Source organism: Macrobrachium nipponense, chromosome 26, assembly GCF_015104395.2.
Source record: "Macrobrachium nipponense isolate FS-2020 chromosome 26, ASM1510439v2, whole genome shotgun sequence".
NCBI lineage: Eukaryota > Metazoa > Arthropoda > Malacostraca > Decapoda > Palaemonidae > Macrobrachium > Macrobrachium nipponense.
This window is the reverse complement of record NC_087215.1, coordinates 25403317-25423791: the sequence shown is the minus strand read 5'-3', so window position 1 is coordinate 25423791 and position 20475 is coordinate 25403317. Positions and strand designations below refer to the sequence as shown.

The window sequence follows — 20475 nt, the reverse complement described above, 5'->3', positions numbered from 1 at the left end:
CAGTTATGTTCTTGATGGCATTCTCTTCCAGAAAAGTCCAATTTCATCCATGTTGGAGACTTGTTCAGGCCTGTATCCCATCTCCTTGATGATTTCTTTGAAGGTCTCGGATACCTCTCTCCAGCTTCAACATCAGCAGATGCAGCCTCTCCATGCAGCCTCACACTCCTGATGCTAAAATGCTTGGAAAACTTGTCAAACCATACCCCTGCTGGAACGAAAACTCCCACTACCTGGTGATGTCGGCAACGTTCTTGGTTGTGGCTCTTCTGTAGTACCCTCTTCCACAATTTTCTTATAAAGCTGCAAAGCCTTCTCCCAAATCAAGTTGCCCTGCAAGGGAATGCCTTTTTTACGGCAGTCTTCTATCCATACTTCAAGGGCAGATTCCATCTTCACTATGTTTGGGTCTCTCTTCATCAAAACCTGCTGTGCCTTATTTAGGTAGCTCTTGGAGGCCATTTTCCAAATTTCTACCTCTTTGTTCTTGATAGAACGTACGGAGCTCTCATTCATCCCAGACTGCCATCCTATGCTTGAAGCAGTCTCTCCAGATTTCAACTTTTTCTTCTATCGTCATCACCTTCCTGTTTCTTTGGAAGACTGCTAGAAGCCTTAGTAGGTGCTTGACATTTAGTCATCTTAGTGGTTAAAGTGCATACTATGTAAATCGTAACAAAAGCACACAATTTTCAACACATGAACAGGATAGGTACCGATGCTTGTGGGTTGAACTGACGTCGAGACGAAGCAAGCATCCCAGCATCCAATAAAGGGTATTGTCATCGTCTGTGATTGGTTGCCTCTATTCCTTCTAGCTAATGGTGTGTGTCTATGGAGCCTACGTCATCACCCGTTTCATATTAGTGCAATTTATTACTGTATTGTACAGTAATACAGAAGGCACCAGAATTTTTCTTTGATTAACAGAGTGATTTTTAATGAATGATACATGCCACATCTCTTAGTTAGGTCTGTGATATGTTTTATTATGTTAACGAATTCATCTTATCAAACCAGCCCAACCAAATGGCATCATCTCCAGGTCATGTGAGGTAAAACTCTGAGGGATTATCATCTTTAAAATGTGCAATTGGGATCACATCTTCTGAAAGTACATTAACTGTATGTGCTGTATGTAATTACATAACATAGTATACAGGCAGTCCCCGGGTTACGACGGTGTCGGCTTAAGACGTTCTGAGGTTACGACGCTTGTCAATAGACATTATTTCCAGGGTTACGACGCCTACAACGCTCATCTGGGAGATGAAATATGACACCAAAAATGGAAAATAATCAATATTTGAAGGATTTTTGATGAAAAATGCCATAAGAATGCAGTTTACATAGTTTTCAATGCACCCAAAGCATTAAAAGTAAGGTTTTCTTAGGATTTTTTACGATGTTCCGGCTTACGACGCGTCTCAAGAACGGAACCCCCGTTGTAACCCGGGGACCGCCTGTATACAGATTCTACCAGCACTTTTCTCAGAGGTTAAGGAAGTAATTTTCACAGAACGACAACTCTGTTGTGTCTGATATGTTTAACTATACTCTGTTTTTTTCCATCTGTCCATTCACCTGTGGTGTTTGCACATGGTAATACTGCGTCCCAGGCTTTAAGTAATATCCTATTTCAAATATTAACGGTGTAATTCGCATACAGTAAATTATTAAAACATTTCAGTTGCAAATGTACACGAAGATATCCTTTTATTTAACTAAACCTTACACATAGCGTAACTATTTAAAGCCCGGGAAGCAGTGTTACCATGCGCGACCACCGCAGGCAGATGGACTGGTGGAAAAAACAAGAGTATAGTTGATCATGTTGTCTTAAATAGTGACAAACTGTGAATTAAGTACTGCCTTTGTATATATTTTCAAAAATATAAATAGCATACACAAAATTTCCGTACTAATTTTACACTTAAATGCATGAAAACTTATACTGATTGTAGTATACTAGTACATACTTCAGAAATTAAAGTATCTGAAGGGACAACTTCTTTTAAAAGTGCAGTAACTTTGTGAATGGGTATCGCATCTTGTTAAAATACATATATGCACTAACTGTAGGTGCTGTAATTACTTTTGTATCATCATATTTATGCATGTAAAAAAATAAAACTAATACATTTTTAATAAAGATTTTATACAGAAAAGCTTTAAAACTTTAAGATTTACATTATAAATTAAACATATACTCTTTTTCAGCATTTCTGCAGGATTCGTAAATGTTTGCACCATTGTGAGGAACTCGCATATGATAATTAGTGAAGTTCCAATGAAAGCATTGCATTATTGTGAATTTGCTCAAATCGAATTGCGTGACTTTGGGGTATTATAGGGCAAGGTTTATTTGCACTAAATTACACTAGCTAGGCTATCTATGCCTGTCTCAATTTTGGTAGATACAATAATAATGCATATTATATCCAAGTTAGCTTTTAACTAATGAATAGGTCTAGATGCCAAAGTTCATCTGGGTAAATGCGAATCTTCATACATCACTCATAAATCAGGCTTACCAAGATTGTAACTAGTCTCAGAATTCACCGCCATTTCTTATAATTAATCCTTTTGCTTACCAATGTTAGCTATATAACTCTTCCAAATTTAAATCCTTCACTTTCTGAAGATGTACACAAACATAATGGAAACAAATTGCACAAAACAGCGGGGAAGGTGATCATTTTCAGTGTTTTCCTGAATTTTTATATATACATGCATATATGTATGTTTTTTGTATTTCTTTGGTTTTTATTTATAATTAATCTAGTTTTAATTTTTTATTCTATAATTAATCATTTACATTTTTTCTGCGAGAATATATTTTTATAAATGTGACATTTGTCGAACATTTCGTAAGTCAAACATTCCGCTTCTCTACCAAAATTTTTAAAGAAATTTTATGTCATTTGTAAAACAAATACTCTTACAATCGATCTCCTCTATTAACGGACTCGCCTATTCACTATATACCCATTATTTGCAGAAAATTCCCCTATTAGCAGTATTTTACACTAAAATATATTCACAAAATACTGTATTTTTTTAACATTTCCATGCCTAAATGCACTTTTTGTGATAAAACTTAAAAAACTCAGGTATAAGCATCTTTATTTTTTGTGTGTGTTTTAAGTATTAAAATAAGTAGTTCTAAGCGTTTTAGAGGTTTTAACTACAGGCAGTCCCTGGTTATCAGTAATCCGGTTTTATGGTGCTTCTTTAGCACCATAACGGGACGAGTTCTGGTTATCGGTGCCTTAAGGAAGTTTATGGCGCACCATAAGGTTGCTTATGGTGCTGATAACCGGTTATCAGCACCATAAATCACCCCCAGGAACGGAACTCCCACCGTTAACCGGGGACTTGCCTGTAGTATTCGCGGATTTTAGCTATTTGCAAGGGGGTCTAGTATCCTGCCCACATGAATACGGGGGTCTACTGTACTTTGACCTGACTGTACTAGGGAAAAACAAAGTCAATAACTTGCATGATTACCATATTCAATAAATTTTATAAGAGAATAAAATATTTCACAATAAAATTTAACATACAAGATAGTACAAGATGAACCAAATCACATCACTGCAGTGACGCACAGTTGAATCGAGATGGAGGGAGCATTTATACTGTTTAGGAGAAGAAGAGAGTAAAACCATTACGTACATAAAAGCAGTAACAATTCACATGAAAAAAGTAAAGGATGGGAATTTCACAACAAATTTATTGTAATGATACAATATGAAAACAATCAAATGCCATAGTACAGTAACAATACAATACTGAAAGAGAATCTTACTGAGTGAGCGTTCGGGATTGCGCTCAGTGGGATGGTAGAGACGAGAAAGGGGGAGATTGCGGTGGGTTATTGGGTAAGAGCCAGGGGTCAGCTTAACCACCGACTGCCAAGCTGTTCCACTGCTTTTCGCCAGTTTGCCTTCACTTACACTATTTGCAGTAACACTGATTTACTTAAGCTTAACATTCTATTATCAAAACATTCTAGTGCCAAGTTTCCAGAACAATATAATACAGAAGTAAAACACTTTATTTAAGTAATATAAATATATGGGCTTAGGGTTTTCACATGTTATATTAATGACACGAACAAAACTATAAATGAATTTAAAATAAAAAACATTTACATCTTAAGCTTAAATTATGAGTCAATTTGAACTATGCATTCCAAACCACATTTATTTTACATAAGTTATAGAGAGGTAGTGCATATTATTTATTAATTAATATCACAGCCATACTAATGAATACCATATTAAGGCATCAAAGACTATTGTATCGGACTTACACAGACCTTTCAAGATTCTTCTATCATAAGGGAGGGCACTTTCATTTTTACTTCATAATGATGTAACATTACACTCTGAACTCTGTCTACAACATTGTGGTATGCCAACTGCCACTGCTGATTACTGGTACGTATAACTTGCCTGAAATACAAACTTTTAAATAGTGTTATTCATCTCATACAAATCAATAAAACTAATGAAATGCTATGCTAACTTTGCCACATAGAATGGAAAACTACATAAAAAGTCATATTTTAATGGATTCAGCTGTTTACTAAATACAAAAGACAAGATTAAATTAAACCTTTCCACTTTTAAAGATATATAATTTATCTACTTTTAAATCATGGTACTAAATTAATTATTAGGATCTGAAAATTAATTTACCAAGCTCTCTTGAAACTACGGAAATTACACTTGCCTGTAAAAATATTTGATGAGGAGGTCAACTTTCTCTAGGTCTCGAAAAATAACAAGGTTACTGTAATAAGATGCTATAATATCCACATCTTCCTCATCTGGATTAGGACAGGATGACACCCATTCACGAATAAAGTCTTTCACTTCAGTTAACTGCAAGAAATGCAATCATTGGGCAATATGTAAACTAAGGTATAGTGTACATTTGTTCATCTAGAGATTCCAGACACAACCCCTGACAGCTCTTCCTTGCTTTTATTGTTTTTAAGCTTTAACCTACTATTTGGTCTTAAGTTGAGGTCAAAATATATAATATATATATAATATATATATATATAATATATATAATATAATATATATATATATATTATAAATTATAAAATAAATATATATATATATATATATTATATGATATATATATATATATATATATATATATATATATATCGAATATATATTATTATAATAGTATATATTCCTATATAATATATATATCATATATTATATCTGTATATATCTATATATATTAATTATATATAGATTATTATAGATATTATATATAGATATATATTATATATATTTATATATATATATATATAATATATATAAGAATATATATATATATATATATATATATATATATATATCAGTTTTGATGGTTTTGCGTTCTTACAGCTTCTGTGACGTTTTTTTCTTTTTAGTTGGTAAAATTTTATTTAAATATTTTCTTTTGGCCTTTCTTCTATCTATATGATGCACACTTAATATACGGTATGGAACCTTTTTTCTTTAATTTTCATCTATATGATGCACACTTAATATATGCTATGGAACCTTTTTTCTTTAATTTTCATCTACATGATGCACACTTAATATATGCTAAGGAACCTTTTTTCTTTAATTTTCTACTAAGCTCATGAAAAGAAAAAATCCATTTTTAGACTAACACACAACCAGACAGGCAAAACCAATACGATTATTCGTCTACTATCTAAAATGTGCCTCTGTTCTTGATATTTTCTAACGATTATGAGACCTCAACCATTTGAATGCAAGGGAAAGGAACCTAGTGACTGGCAAATAACAGTATGTGCTTGAGTGAACTTGGAAAGTTATATTTTTCAATGTAAATGTTTGTTGCTGATATTCTTTACTAGATGATTTTTTAATATAAGGCAATGTAAAGCTTTCCTTTCTTCAAAGGCAAAGGGCTTCAGTATAACACATGATAACCAACACAAGTTATATTTAAAAAAAAAAATTCCCAGTCAAGTACTAACGTACCAGCTTGATTAACCCTTAAACGCCGAAGCGGTAAAAAAAAAATTGTCTCCCGTGTGCCGGAGGTGTTTCAAGAGTGAGCGCGGAAGCGGAAAAAATATTTTTTTCAAAAAATCACAGCGCGCTAGTTTTCAAGATTAAGAGTTCATTTTTGGTTCCCTTTTTTGTCATTGGCTGAAGTTTAGTATGCAACCATCAGAAATGAAAAAAATGGAATTTTTATTCTAAAATTAATATTAATAATACTTACCTGTATAATTTATCTAGCCCTAAATCCCCAAAAACCGCACCAAAATTTACCACATTGGCTACCCTGTTACCTCCTATTCTGTCCGCCAGTTGGCAACACTGTCGTTGACAGATACAAAAACCTTCCCTCAAATCAGTTGTGATAGGCAGATCGTGGGGTAGGATGGGTGGGACTAGATAAATTATACAGGTAAGTATTATTAATATTAATTTTAGAATAAAAATTCCATATTAATAAACATTACCTTAATATAATTTATCTAGCCCGATTAACCACATTGAAAAGGAGGAGGGAATCTGAATACAATTTCCCCTTCGGACAGAATAGGAGAAAACAAACAAAGAAATATATATCATAGGCAGTCAAAACTCAACCCAAGGTCTAAGATACTAACAACTCAAAGTCTCCTACCATAATGCCACCTAACTGCGGTAGCACAGGACAAGGAGTAAGTGCATAGTCAGTCCGTCTGTACTAAAGTCAGGTGACCGACCAGGTGACCAGTCAGACGAATTGCGGACAGCAAGGCTGCACCCTGAAGACTATCAAGCACTATTCTTTCCCTAAAGGATGAGTGTCTGGACTGTCTGGTTGATTCAAAGCTAAGCAAACCTTGGGGGTGTATCAATGCAACCCGACGTCGCCAGCAACGAATCGGCTCATGAGCAACTCCTAACTTGAGCTTTCTGGTGCCAAGAGAAAGGAGCGCGGAGCAAAAAGGCGATTCAGTCCCGAAGGACGAATGCCTGACAGTCCAACCTGGTCTCATGTTACACGATCATCGGGGGTGTATCAACGCAACCGACTTCGTCAACAAGAAACTCAGGGCTACTAAATGTCGCCTGATCTCACACGAGTGTCTGACTCCGAGAAGACAGGTGAGACAAAAAGTAGATGGTGAGCGAGTCACCAGATGACAGCAGACGATCCATTGACTAATTCCCTGTCCAGGACAGTGGAAGAAGCAGGAGTCGTCAGGACAAGCGAACCAGTGGCTAGTCCTAGGTCAGCATCGACTCTGGGAGAAGCGTAGTCGCCAGTGCCGACAACCCAGTGGCTGGAACCATTTCACACTGACAATGGAAGCAGCATGAGTTGCCAAGCAGTCAGTCCCTGTCATCAACAACACCTAAATACCAAACTGCCTAATTCCCATTATAACTACCTCAAAAACTGCCATGGGTTACAATACAAAAACAAAAAATATATACAACAAAACAAAAATTAATGAATAATATACAGGTAGCAACCAAACATAAAACAGGAAGACTACCTAATTCTCCTGTCTGACGACCTGTCCTGCCATCACCAACGGGCCCAAAGAACGAAGGTCGCCTAGAACTAGAGAAATATCCCTCAAGTAAAAGAGGCAAAAACAGAATTAGAACGCCAAGTCGCCGCCTCAAGCACCTTGGCGACTGAGACGTTCTTCATAAAAGCTACTGATGTAGCAACTGCTCTAATACTGTGTGCTCTCGGCGTCTGGTCTTCCCGCCCCGAGACAGGCCCGAACCACCAGTTTTAACGATCAGATCTCTGAGAAAAAAGGATACACCATTCTTTGAAATAGGTCTCTTGACATTTCGGGGTGAAACAAACAGATGACGGGGACGACCCTGAATGTCCTTCGTGCGGCGTAAATAGCATGAGAGCGCCCTAACAGGGCAAAGAACTAATTCCTCATTTAAATTACCAACAAAGTCGACCAGCAACTTCAGTACGAAAGACCTGGGAATGGGATTATCAGACGATTCAGTCTTTGCGACAAATTCAGGAAGGTATGACAAAATCATGTCTTGTCCAGATCTGGCAACCAGAAAAGAGAGTGCTTGCAGTTCACCCACCCTCTTGGCTGTAGCCAGTGAGACAAGGAAGAGTGTCTTAGAAGAGAGGTCCCTAAATTTGGCAGAATTCAGAGGCTCAAACGGAGGGAACCTTAAGGCTTGAAGGACTTTGTTAACGTCCCATGTCGGAGGCGAACACTGCGGCCTGGGTCGAGATAGGGAAAAAGATCGAAGTAAATCTCTAATGACATAAGATGAAGAGATCTCAGGGAGCCTTGCCTTAAAAACATAGGAAAGCATAGACCTATAACCCTTAATGCACGAAGGTGACAGGGCCCTGTCATGATGTAAATGAACTAAAAACTCCGCTACTTTTGGTAAGGAAGGTCTAGAAATTGAATGTCCTTGAGACTTACACCAACGTCTGTAAACCGACCATTTAGCCTGATAATTTACTCTGGTTGATTGCCGTCTGGCAAGAGCCAACTGTCGCGCCACTCTGGAGGAGAACCCTTCGTGCTTGGAGAACCTCCTGACAGTCTCCAGGCATGAAGATGAAGCATGTGGAGCCTCTGATGGAACCGATGAAAATGGGGTTGTTTGAGAAGATCTGGTCTCTGTGGCAGGCAAATGGGGGGTTCCACCAGTGCTTCCAGAAGGTCGGGAAACCACTCCTTCTGTGGCCAGAAGGGGGCGATCAAGGTGAGATCCAGACGCTTGGTTGCCCTCGCTTTGTTGAGGACTGACCTCACCAGAGAGAACGGAGGAAAAGCATAGGCTTGAAGTCCCTCTCAGTCCTGCAAAAGAGAGTCTGTCCCGGCACTCTGAGGAGTCTGGTAAGGGGCGAAGAATATCTGGCAAACGAAAATTCCGTGGGGTGCACACAGAATCGACTGTGACAGGCCATTTCTTCCTGAGGCTGTCGAAGACTTCCTGGCAAAGTGTCCACTCCGACCCTTGAACTTCATACGGTCTCGACAAGGCGTCTGCTAAGACGTTGTGATGGCCCAGGATAAACTCAGGGACCAACGTAATCCCCCTGTCTTCTGCCCAACACAGGATTGATCGGGCTTCTTGAGTGAGAAGATCCGACTGTGTGCCGCCTTGGTTTCTCAATGTACGAGGACTGCTGGTTGGTGTTGTCGAAACAAGATTCGCGACAACCGACTCCAACAGTTGTTCCTGAAATGAAAGAAGGCCTAGGTACACTGCCCTCAGTTCCCTCCAATTTATTGACATGATCCTCTCCTCCTCTAACCAAAGGCCCGAAGCGGCTTCGGAGCCCAGGTGTGCGCCCCAACCTTGATCCGAGGCGTCTGACCAAAACATTAGGTCCGGAGGAATCGAAAGAAGAGATGTCCCCGACTTGAGGCGGTGAACTTGCATCCACCAACGGAGATCCTTCCGACATTGTGGAGAAGAGGCGACTATCGTGTCCTCGGACACGAAATCCCATGACTGGCGAAGTGTCGACTGAAGGGACCTCATTCTGAGACGACCTCCGGGAACCAGTTGGATGAGGGATGACAAATGGCCCAGGAGAGACCTCCAAAGAGAAACTGGCTGCGTTACGGAGGACAAAAATTCTTCTATCAGACTCAGAAGCTTGTCTATCCGTTTCTGAGCGGGAGAAGCCCTCAAAATCTGGGAATTCAAAAACAATCCCAGATAAGTCATGATCTGGCAAGGGATTAGATTGGACTTGTCGAAGTTGACACGAATGCCCAACTCGACACAAAGAGACAGAACTATCTCCCTCGACCGGAGACATTTCTCTAGAGATTCGGCCTGGACTAGCCAATCGTCCAGATACTGAAGCATCCTTACATTTAACTGATGCAGAATAGCTGAAACAGGAGCCATCACCCGAGAAAAGACCCTGTGGAGCAGTGGTGAGGCCGAAACAAAGGGTCTTGAACTGGAAAACTCCCGAGTCCGTGAAAAAACGAAGGTAAGGTCTGCTTCTTGGATGGATGGGATTTACAGATAAGCATCCTGCAGATCGATGGAAATCATCCAGTCCCCCCTCCTGACGGATGAAAGAACAGTCTGGACCGTCTCCATCCTGAACTTGGACTTTAGAATGTACTTGTTCAAAACCGAAAGATCTATGATGGGGCGCCAGGCACCCGAGGCCTTTAGAACTACAAACATCCGAGAGTAAAACCCGGGAGGAGGAGGAGCTTGCTCTATGGCATCCTTCTCCAAGAGGGCCGAAAGCTCCTTCTCCAAGGCTTGACCCCTGATTGAGTGAGGGGAATAACTGCTGAACTCGAGAGGACGATTGGAAAAGTGGAGGTCTGGAAACAAAAGGGATCTCGTAACCTTCCTTCAGGACCTCCACCACCCAAGCATCCACCGCTCTCCCCTGCCAAGCTGACCAATGGCGGGAGAGACAAGCTCCTACTGCGGTCTCCAGGCGAGGTGATGACTCCTACTTCCGAAAATTCTTACGTAGAGACAAGGAAGAAGAAGAAGAAGAAGGTCCTCCTGGAGGTTGAGCTCTTTCTCTGCCCTTAGAGCCACGCCAAGAACCAGAGGATGAAGTAGAGGCACCAGCAACCCGAGATGTACTCTGGAAAAAAGAGCCAGAAGGAGGTTGTTGGGCTGGAGCAGAAGGTACAGATCTGGTCCTAAACTTACGCTTACTCCTTGAAGGAACGGGAGGAAGACCAGAGGAAAAAGCTCTTGATAAGGCCCAGTGAGCTTGGGAAGAGGCATCACCTTGATGTTCCTTCAAAACCTCAGAAAGCACAGAAATATCGAAAAGGAAATCGCCAAAAGGAGAAGAGGACAACAGACGGGTTCTCTGAATCTCCGATACAGAGGAGGGTAACTGCGACAAATACAGGTTACGCCTTAGAGAAACAAGAAAGGCCTGCATTGAAGCAGCAAGCTCGTTCTGATGTACAGAAGCGATTGAAATGGATGAGCAGAATTTCTCAAAAGAGGAGCATCAGGAGGAACAAACCCGGAGTCCTTGATATACATTAAAAGCCCTCCGAGGACCCACATATTGAAGGATTGAGCTTCTTGTAAGGAGCTCATAACAGACTCCATAGCAATAAAATCTTCAATTGAGACAGAGACCGAAGCCTTAGAAGGCAAGGGTTGACTTGAAAGTCGGACAAAATCAGGATTTGGCTTGGGGGGTCGAGAGAATGAAGAATCATCCGCCACCTGGTAAACTCCTCTCCGGTGTCGTAGAAGAGAAGAGAGCTTCCTCTTCCCTTCCCCGATCACCTTCGAAAGTTTAGCGGCAACGTCCGCCCTCACTCTCGCGAACCTCTGGGCAAAGGGAAAACGTAAAAATTCCTGTGACCGGGAAGGACCGTCAAGAAAAATTCCTTCTGTAATACAACGAGGCGGAGGCTGCTTCTGCTCTTTAGGCCTCGCCTGAGGAAGAAAACTCAAAATTAAATCAAAAAGTTTCTTGAATTCTACATCATGACATCCATTCGAGGAAACATCAATATCACACGAATCCGCGTCATCATCATCATCATCGTCATATCCTAACTTAGAAACTTCCCCTGAAGTAAAATCCTGACGACTAGCTATCTTAGGTCTGACACTAATATCCCTCCCCCCTTCTCCTAAATAAGCGCCCTTTGGCACTGTTACGGGACTAACAGGGGACACGTTGGGTAAAGATTCATTAGGCACCTGCCCGGACCGGATCCCCCCTAGGCCTTCGCCACGACGGGGTTCACAAGCCGGGGTATCTGTCGCACCGTTACCCATGGTGCTGTCGACAGGTACCTGACGAGGAGCTGAAAATGAATCTAAAAGAGTGTTAGACATTCTAGTAAAGGCTTCTTGAAAATTCTCTGACAGATTGTTAAAACTTAGCTGAAATCTCTATCTAGACTAAGCTGTAATTTCTTAAAATTCTGTTTCCAGGTAGTTTACATTGCCAAAATCTTTGAATCTACATCAGAAATAACTTCACTAATTACCGGTTGTACAGGGGGCAAAGCATCAATTAATTCGAAATCGGAGTCGTACGATACCGAAACCGAAGAGCCAGAACCATGAGCGCCCAAGTCAAAGAATTCGTTAGATACAGTTCTAGCAATCGATTTCTTTTTCTCCTTAACCGATCTTTTACGCTGCAAGATTGTTTGGCGTTTCATATAAGCAGTCATATCCTCGTCAGACCAGGGCTTACATACGTCACAACGAGAAGTCAAGTTACAAACCTGTCCACGACAAGAGCTACAAATGTCATGGGGTTCATACTCCCTGCTACTCATCCTTGTCCCACAAACCGGGCAGTTCCTGATGTTGCTGGCAGAAGGAAGCATCGTAATTTCTTGGCAATCCATTGTAGAATTGGACAGGTCAGTAGTTCCGGGTCGCGCAAAAGTTCGTAATTTAGGATAAGAACCACAACAGAAATCAAAGTTAATTCACTATTTCGTGATGTAATGCGTGAGTGGTAATTCACATAAAGTCTCATTTAACAAATAATGAAAGCTTTAAAGGCACAAAAATGTTTAAGGAAATTTATAAAGAGCGGCCGTGATGTAAACAACACGGGCACTCGTTAACAACTGATTTGAGGGAAGGTTTTTGTATCTGTCAACGACAGTGTTGCCAACTGGCGGACAGAATAGGAGGTAACAAGGTTGCCAATGTGGTAAATTTTGGTGCGGTTTTTGGGGATTTAGGGCTAGATAAATTATATTAAGGTAATGTTTATTAATATTATCATTATCATATATAAATAATGCGATATATGATTGCGCAAAAATGAAATTTCATATATAATTGTATTCAAATTGCGCTGTGCGCAAAACGATTAAAGGTAACAAGTTACTTTTTTTTCGTTGTAATGTACACTAAATTTCGATCATTTTGGTATATAACACATTGTAAAACGATAAAAACAACACAGAGAAAATATTATCACAAAATAATGCATGAATTCATAACACGCGGACGTAAACAAATATTTTTTTCAAAAATTCACCATAAATCTAAATATTGTCCTAGAGACTTTCAATTTCTTTCAAAATGAAGACAAATGATTGAATATTACTATACTGTAAGAGTATTAGCTTACAATGGCAGTTTTCGACCATATACGACGAGTTAAAGTTGACCGAATGTCGAATTTTTTTATATATATATTTTTTATATGCAATTATTTCAGAAATAAGAAAAGCTACAACCTTCAAAAAATATTTTTAGTTTTATTCTACATGAAATTGCGAACATTTTCATATATAAAACTCTATGAAATGCCTAATATGAAATGGAGCAAATATTCCGAGAATGGGACGTACGCATTTAGGAGATTTGTGGCGGAGAATCCGCGAGCGAAGGGAAGGGAAGATTTTTTTTTAAAATTCACCATAAATCTAAATATTTTGCTAGAGACTTCGAATTTGTTTCAAGATGAAGATAAATGACTGAATATTACTAGACTGTAAGAGTTTTAGCTTACAATTGTGTTTTTCGACCATTTCGGTAGAGTCAAAGTTGATAACGAATGTGGTTTTTCTGTTTATCGTGATTTATATGCAAATATTTCAAAAATGAGAAAAGCTACAACCTTCAATTATTTTTAGTTGTATTCTACATGAAATTGCACACATTTTCATATATAAAACTTAATGTAACGGCTAATTTAAAATGGTGCAAACATTACCACAATCGCACGTATGATTTTTTCGGAAGAGTTACCACGCGGACGCAAAGAAAATGTTATTTTTTTCATAAATTCACCATAAATCGAAATATTGTGCTAGAGACTTCCAATTAGTTGCAAAATTAAGGTAAATGATTGAATATTACTAAAATATAAGAGTTTTAGCTTACAATTGCATTTTTCGACCATTTCGGTAGAGTCAAAGTTGACCAAAGGTTGAAATTTTGGCAATTATCGTTATTTATATGAAAATATCTCAAAACTGATAAAAGCTACAATCATGAGTATTTTATTGTTGTATTCTACATAAAAATGCGCACATTTTCATATATAATACTTCATGTAACGGCTAATTTACAACGGTACAAAAATTATGTCAAAGTGACGAAATAATTTCCGAGATGTGTCACAGATACTTTTTAGTGCGGCAAGAAAGAAATTCGCGCTTGCGCGCCTGCGTAACGATTGTAAACAAAACAACACCTTGATCCGTGAACTCCCAGCATCCCAAAAGGTGCGTGATTCAAAAGTTTTAGGCTGGTGGGCCTATAAGTATTTTTCCGCTAATTTAAAAAAAAACTTTTGTAAGTCGACGTAAAATACGTCCAGTCGGCACACGAGAGAGAAAAAATGTCGACGTAAAATACGTCCAGTCGGCAGTAAAGGGTTAATCAGAGGCAAAATTTTGTTAATACATTGATTTGAAACAAATATATGAACGAACAAAATACATTAAACTCCAATTTTAGGTAACCTAAATATTTCATGAATGGCACTGCAAGTGTTTGATGTCTCTCACCTCTACTGCCCCACATAGTTGAGGAATTTCTTCAGCTGGCTCTTGCACAGAAGTATTTTCTTCACAAGTTTTCTGATCTGACAAGGGAGTGTTAAGGCTGCTGTCAACACCACTATCTTGGCTTGAATTATCTTCTACATGTGTGGCACTAACAAACCCACCCCTGATGAATTCCTTGGAGGTCTTCATCTTGGACTTCACAGGGCTTTTCTTGTTATGGTTACTTAAAGACTTTGGCGGTCTTCCTCTTCTCTTTCCACCTTGTGGCTAAAATAAATTATATGTAAAATCTTTCAGCTACATTATTCCTGATCTAAATGGGCTGCCTTCAAAAGTTTGAGAACATAAAAGATTGAAAGACTTTAGAGTAACTATATTTCCCTTCTAATACATCAATTATGAAACCTACTAGAGCACAATGCAACAAGCCATAAAATGAGTGTAGTACATAGCAAGGGGGTAACAGACTTAACCCTCTTACGCCGGAGCCCTAAAAATCAAAACGTCTCCCGTATGCCGGGCCTGGTTTGGAGTGAGCGCGGAAGTGGAAAAAATAATTTTTTCAAAAAATTACAGCGCGCGTACTTTTGAAGATTAAGAGTTCATTTTTGGCTCCTTTTTTTGTCATTGCCTGAAGTTTAGAATGCAACCATCAGAAATGAAAAATGATATCATTATCATATGTAAATAATGCGATATATGGTAGCGAAAAAAAAAAAATTCATACATAATTGTATTCAAATCACGCTGTGCAGAAAACGGTCAAAGCTAACCAGTTACTTTTTTTTGCGTTGTATTGTACACTAAATTGCGATCATTTTGATATATAATACATTGTAAAACAATAAAAGCAACACCGGAAAAATATTATCACAAAATGATGTACGAATTCGTAACGAGCGGACGTAAAAAAATGTTATTTTCAAAAAATTCACCGTAATTCTAAATAATGTTCTAGAGACTTCCAATTTGTTTCAAAATAAGACAAATGATTGAATATTACGATACTGTAAGAGTTTTAGATTAGAATTGCAGATTTCGACGATTTCGGACGAGTTAAATTTGACCGAATGTCAAAAATTTTAATATATATATTTTTTTATATGGACATATTTCAAAGATCGAAAAAGCTACAACCTTCAATTATTTTTTATTGTATTCTTCATGAATTGCGCACATTTTGATATATGAAACTCTATAAAAAGGCTAATATGAAAAGGAGCAAATATTAGGATAATGCCATGGTACGTATTTCGGAGACTTGCGGCGCGAATCGGCGCGCGGAGTGAAGTGGTAAATATATTTTTCAAAAATTCACCATAATCACAATATTGTTTTAGAGACTTCAAATTTGTTTCAAAATGAAGAAAAATGACAGAATATTACTAGGCCGTAAGAGTTTTAGCTTACAATTGCGTTTTTCAACTATTTCGGTAGAGTCAAATTTGACCGAACGTGGTTTTTTTTCTATTTATCGTGATTTATATGCAAATATTTCGAAAAAAGAGAAAAGCTACAACCTTCAATCATTTTTAGTTGTATTCTACATGAAATTACGCACATTTTCATATATAAAACTTTATGTAACAGCTAATTTTAAATGGTGCAAACATTTCGACAATCGCACAAAAAAAATTCTGATTTTTTCGGAAGTTACCGCGCGAACGTAATGTTTTTTTTTTTTCATAAATTCACATAAATCGAAATATTGTGCTAGAGACTTCCAAGTCGTTGCAAAATTGAAGGTAAATGATTGAATATTACTAGAATATAAGAGTTTTAGCTTACAAATTGCGTTTTCGAACCATTTCGGTAGAGTCAAAGTTGACCGAAAGTTGAAATTTTTGCACTTAACGTTATTTATATGAAAATATTTCCAAAAACCTGATAAAAGCGCTACAACCATGGATTGTTTATTGTTGTATTGTGCATGAAATTGCGCACATTTCCATATATAAAACTTTATGTAACGGCAAATTTAAAAGGGTGCAAACATTAGGACAATCGCACGAAAAAATTTATCGGAAGAGTTATCGCACGAACGTAAGGAAAAAGTTTTTTCATAAATTCACCATAAATCGAAATATTGTGCTAGAGACGTCCAATTTGTTGCAAAATGAAGGCAAATGATTGAATATTACTATAATGTAAGAGTTGTAGCTTACAATTGCGTTTCTCGACCATTTCTGTAGAGTCAAAGTTGACCGAAGGTTGAAATTTTTGCACTTATCGTTATTTATATGAAAATATTTCAAAACTGATAAAAGCTACAATCATGAATATTTTTTAGTTGTATTGTGCATGAAATTGCGCACATTTTCATATATAATACTTCATGTAAAGGATAATTTAAAATGGTGCAATAATTATGTCAAAGTGACGAAATAATTTCAGAGATGTGTCACTGATACTTTTTAGTGCGATAAGAAAGAAATTCGCGCTTGCGCGCCTGCGTAGCGATTGTAAACAAAACAACGCCTTGATCCGTGAACTCCCAGCATCCCCCAAGGCGCGTGATACAAAAGTTTTCGGCTGGTAGGCCTATAAGTATTTTTCCGCGAATTTTTAAAAAAACTTTTTTGAGCCGACGTATGATACGTCCAATCGGCATACGGGAGACATTTTGACTCGACGTTTAATACGTCCAATCGGCGTAAGAGGGTTAATGAAAGTTTTCCTTAACCTATTGAAAGGACTAAATCACCACTAAATATTTTTACTTTCACTGACAAAGCACTCTAAAGGAATTGATACTTGCATAAGAAGGACCCTGTGGGTGGGTTTGACCACGTGGCAAGGCTTCCTATCAGTTTACCCACCGAAGTATATATCACGCTAACTTTATCCAAATTAATAAATGTTTTATGTATTATAGAAAACTTAACTGCACTCCCAGTGCTAAGATAAAAATTAAACCCAGAATGAGGCCTTCATAACAAGTATTCTTTTGTCTGTTTAAGAAATTTAACATCCATCTGATCTTGCTTGCCTTGGATCTATCAACATGAGTAAATAGATCTGTACACTCCGCAGACAGGTATTTTTGAAATATCTGATTTTTAACCAATATACTGTTTAATTAAAGGATAAGCAAATTTCTGGCTATTAATTTAATGCTGTAATAGGCCCTAAAATAATTTTTCTACAGTTATGATAAATTCTTGCTTTCTTTACCATGGTCTGCTGAGGAGGCACACTTCTGCTACTAGATTTATCTAAAAGCATCCTTGCAAGATCATTTGCACCTGTGAGACATCTCGAGTTATGCTTCACTCCACTTTGAAAGATCCCTGAAAATGAAAATGTGTACTTTTTCATTACAATAATTACCAGTAAAGGAAAACTCTAAAAGATAATGAACTTTACATTCAGTTCCACAAAAAATTATTTTATTTTTCTTGAACATGACATTAAATCTGTCAACAAAAGAAGCTGCTTTTACAAAAATTAATTTGATTACTAGGTAAAAAAATTTGAAGAAGAAAATTTTGTTTGTGTTTCTTAACTCTTACAGGCGGGCTAAATAAACAATACCGATATCCTGAGACTGGGAAAACTAATGTTGGCCAATTCAAAAGAAAAATATATATATATATCAGTACCACTGGAAAGAGGAAGATATGCAAATATGCAGTGGTTAACACTTTTTCTGTAGCTTCTGAAGTTGAAAGTATCTATCTCCAACTCTGTGCAAACCTCTTTCCTAAAATACACTTAAAAATATGCTAACTAGTGAGTTCCACATTATAATTTTTTTTTATTTTACAAAATTACAATTACAGTTCACATATAAAAAAAATAAATAAAAAAAAATAATTACAAAAATCAGCAATAATCCTGGAATATTTATAAAGAAATATTGTGTACTTTACTTTGCAAAATTACTATTATAGCTAACAAACTACTATTGTAAACAATATGAGCTAAACCAGCAACAGTATATTGATGGGCAGATATACTCGTATACGAGATGTACCGGGACTCCTTCATATCCTGAGCTGAGGTGAGGGTGTTTCTGTAAGTGTTACCATACAGTCATTTATGGCCCATTCAAGTGATTTGAAAATTTTTCCAAAAAATTTGTTCCACTGTTAAGGGGGAAAATAATGATGATATGATACAGCATGCTGCTATGAAAGGATTGAAATATGACATCTTGATAATAAAATAAAGTTTTATACATACATAAAAATTTCGATTTTGGAATTCACAGTAGTTCTCTTTAGTTTTTGGTGTAGGTAACCGACCCTGCCCACTTTTGGGGAAGATTAGGTACAACACAGCTAAACAGCTCAATTTGTTTATGCTTTATATCATCTTTCAAGATTTTGTTTTTTCAAGATTTTGTTTTGATGGCAAGTAGTGTGGAAAACACTGACTCATCATCTTTCCCACCGTTATCTCTACATTAAGGGGTCGGTTGCCTAATGCGCCTTCTCCACTGCCTTCTATCAAAGGCATCATCAAGCATGGTTTATTGTTTGGCAAAGGGGCTTTTTAAGCATACCCTTTCTGTCATCAACCACAGGTGTTGGCAGTGGGCCTAGCCTTTTACTAAAAAGTAAGACTGCCAGGCAGCAGTTTCCAGTTATTGAAAGTGGGCCTAGCCTTTTACTAAAAAGTAAGACTGCAAGGCAGCAACTGTCCTTTTAGTCACCTTTTACGACACACAGGACCTACAGTGGTAGTATCTTACACCCCCACCATAGGATCAACTGAAAACACCGATTCGTGTGGTTGCAAATGGAATTTAGTCACCTTGGAACGCTGCACAATTTCAATGCAAATATCACTACAGCACATTACATGGAAAATATGTTTTGCACCTACATCATTAATCAATAAAATAGAATTGTTCCTGTATTAAATAATTCTCCAAAGGCAGTTGTTCATTAATAATAGACTACAAATCGGTTGTTGATAAACTGATAGTATTTTTCAAAATTTTGTAGGTTAGGAAAATAATGTCATTTCTTCACTAAAAAGCGATACATAATTTTTCATCATTTTTTCATGGCAATGGAGCACAGTGATCTCTTTTCCTTGCAGTGACAAATTGAGGGAATTCAAGGATTCAAATATGTCTACCAAAAATGACAGGATATGACAAAATGGCATCAGAGAATTTCGTGTGGATGTCTGGCATAGTGTCTACCAAAAATTGCTGCATTTCTTCACATAGTACAAAAACTCTCTTCAATACTAACCCTTTGGAAAACCACCTAAGTGTTAATGCAATAAGTGTGTTCCCAATTCAGAATCACTTTCTTTGCATAATGCAGAAAACAAATGAGTTATGTGCATTTGCTTTAATGAAGGTAACTACTTTAATCACTTCACTGAGAATATAGTTCAACTCATCAGTTTTCACGGCTAATATTTGGTGGTGGATAGTGCAATGTGTACCACTAATATCTGGCGATTTTTGCTTTTTTCCCCTCATTTTATTCTCTAATAAGAAGGCCGAGATATCCTCACAGAAGACACACGCTTGGTTTGCTTTTTAGGGGGAGACTGTCTAGCTTGCCACTGAGGTGGAGGAGGAGGACAGCAATGAACCTCTGACTTTGATACTGCCTGCTGGACTAATTTGTCTTTAATATCAGCATGCCTATGGTTGATCGCATCCTCTAACTACATTCTTGGGAAGAGAAAACTGCGACTCTAGGAACTCCTCACTATGAAGAGCTGACAATGACTCCAAATCTACAGCACCCGCTACCATCGATAAGGCTGCATCCCTTCTAGCCAGGAGAAGGTTATTCCACAAAGTATTGCTGAGGTGGCCTAAGTAAGAAATGGCCTTAGCCCCAGATTGCAGGAGTCTGATAAAGGAGGTAGAGCAAACAGACCCACATTTGGAGTGGCATGAAGCTATCTTGGCTACTGCAGCGGACCATTAGTCTAACCACGACAAAGTCTGGAAGACAGAAGAAACAGTCTACTCCAAAGCGAAGGCCTTCTGG

At 37.8% G+C, this 20475-nt stretch overlaps 1 protein-coding gene across 4 annotated transcripts in view; it reads right to left on the bottom strand.

Moving 5' to 3' along the window:
• The window catches only part of LOC135200074 (DNA repair protein Rev1-like), a 690203-nt gene that overhangs the window by 15457 nt on the left and 654271 nt on the right, over positions 1-20475 (bottom strand). For 2 of the 4 annotated variants that reach the window (XM_064228361.1, XM_064228358.1), the window contains 4 exons: positions 17684-17799; positions 14510-14776; positions 4741-4892; positions 4124-4460 (listed from right to left, as the gene is read on the bottom strand). In XM_064228361.1, the coding sequence (XP_064084431.1) occupies positions 4328-4460; positions 4741-4892; positions 14510-14776; positions 17684-17799 (668 nt within the window). In that variant the 3' untranslated portion in view covers positions 4124-4327. Of the gene's footprint in view, positions 1-2094; positions 3642-4123; positions 4461-4740; positions 4893-14509; positions 14777-17683; positions 17800-20475 lie in introns of those variants that run through there. The other 2 variants (XM_064228360.1, XM_064228359.1) reach the window with 2 other exon arrangements.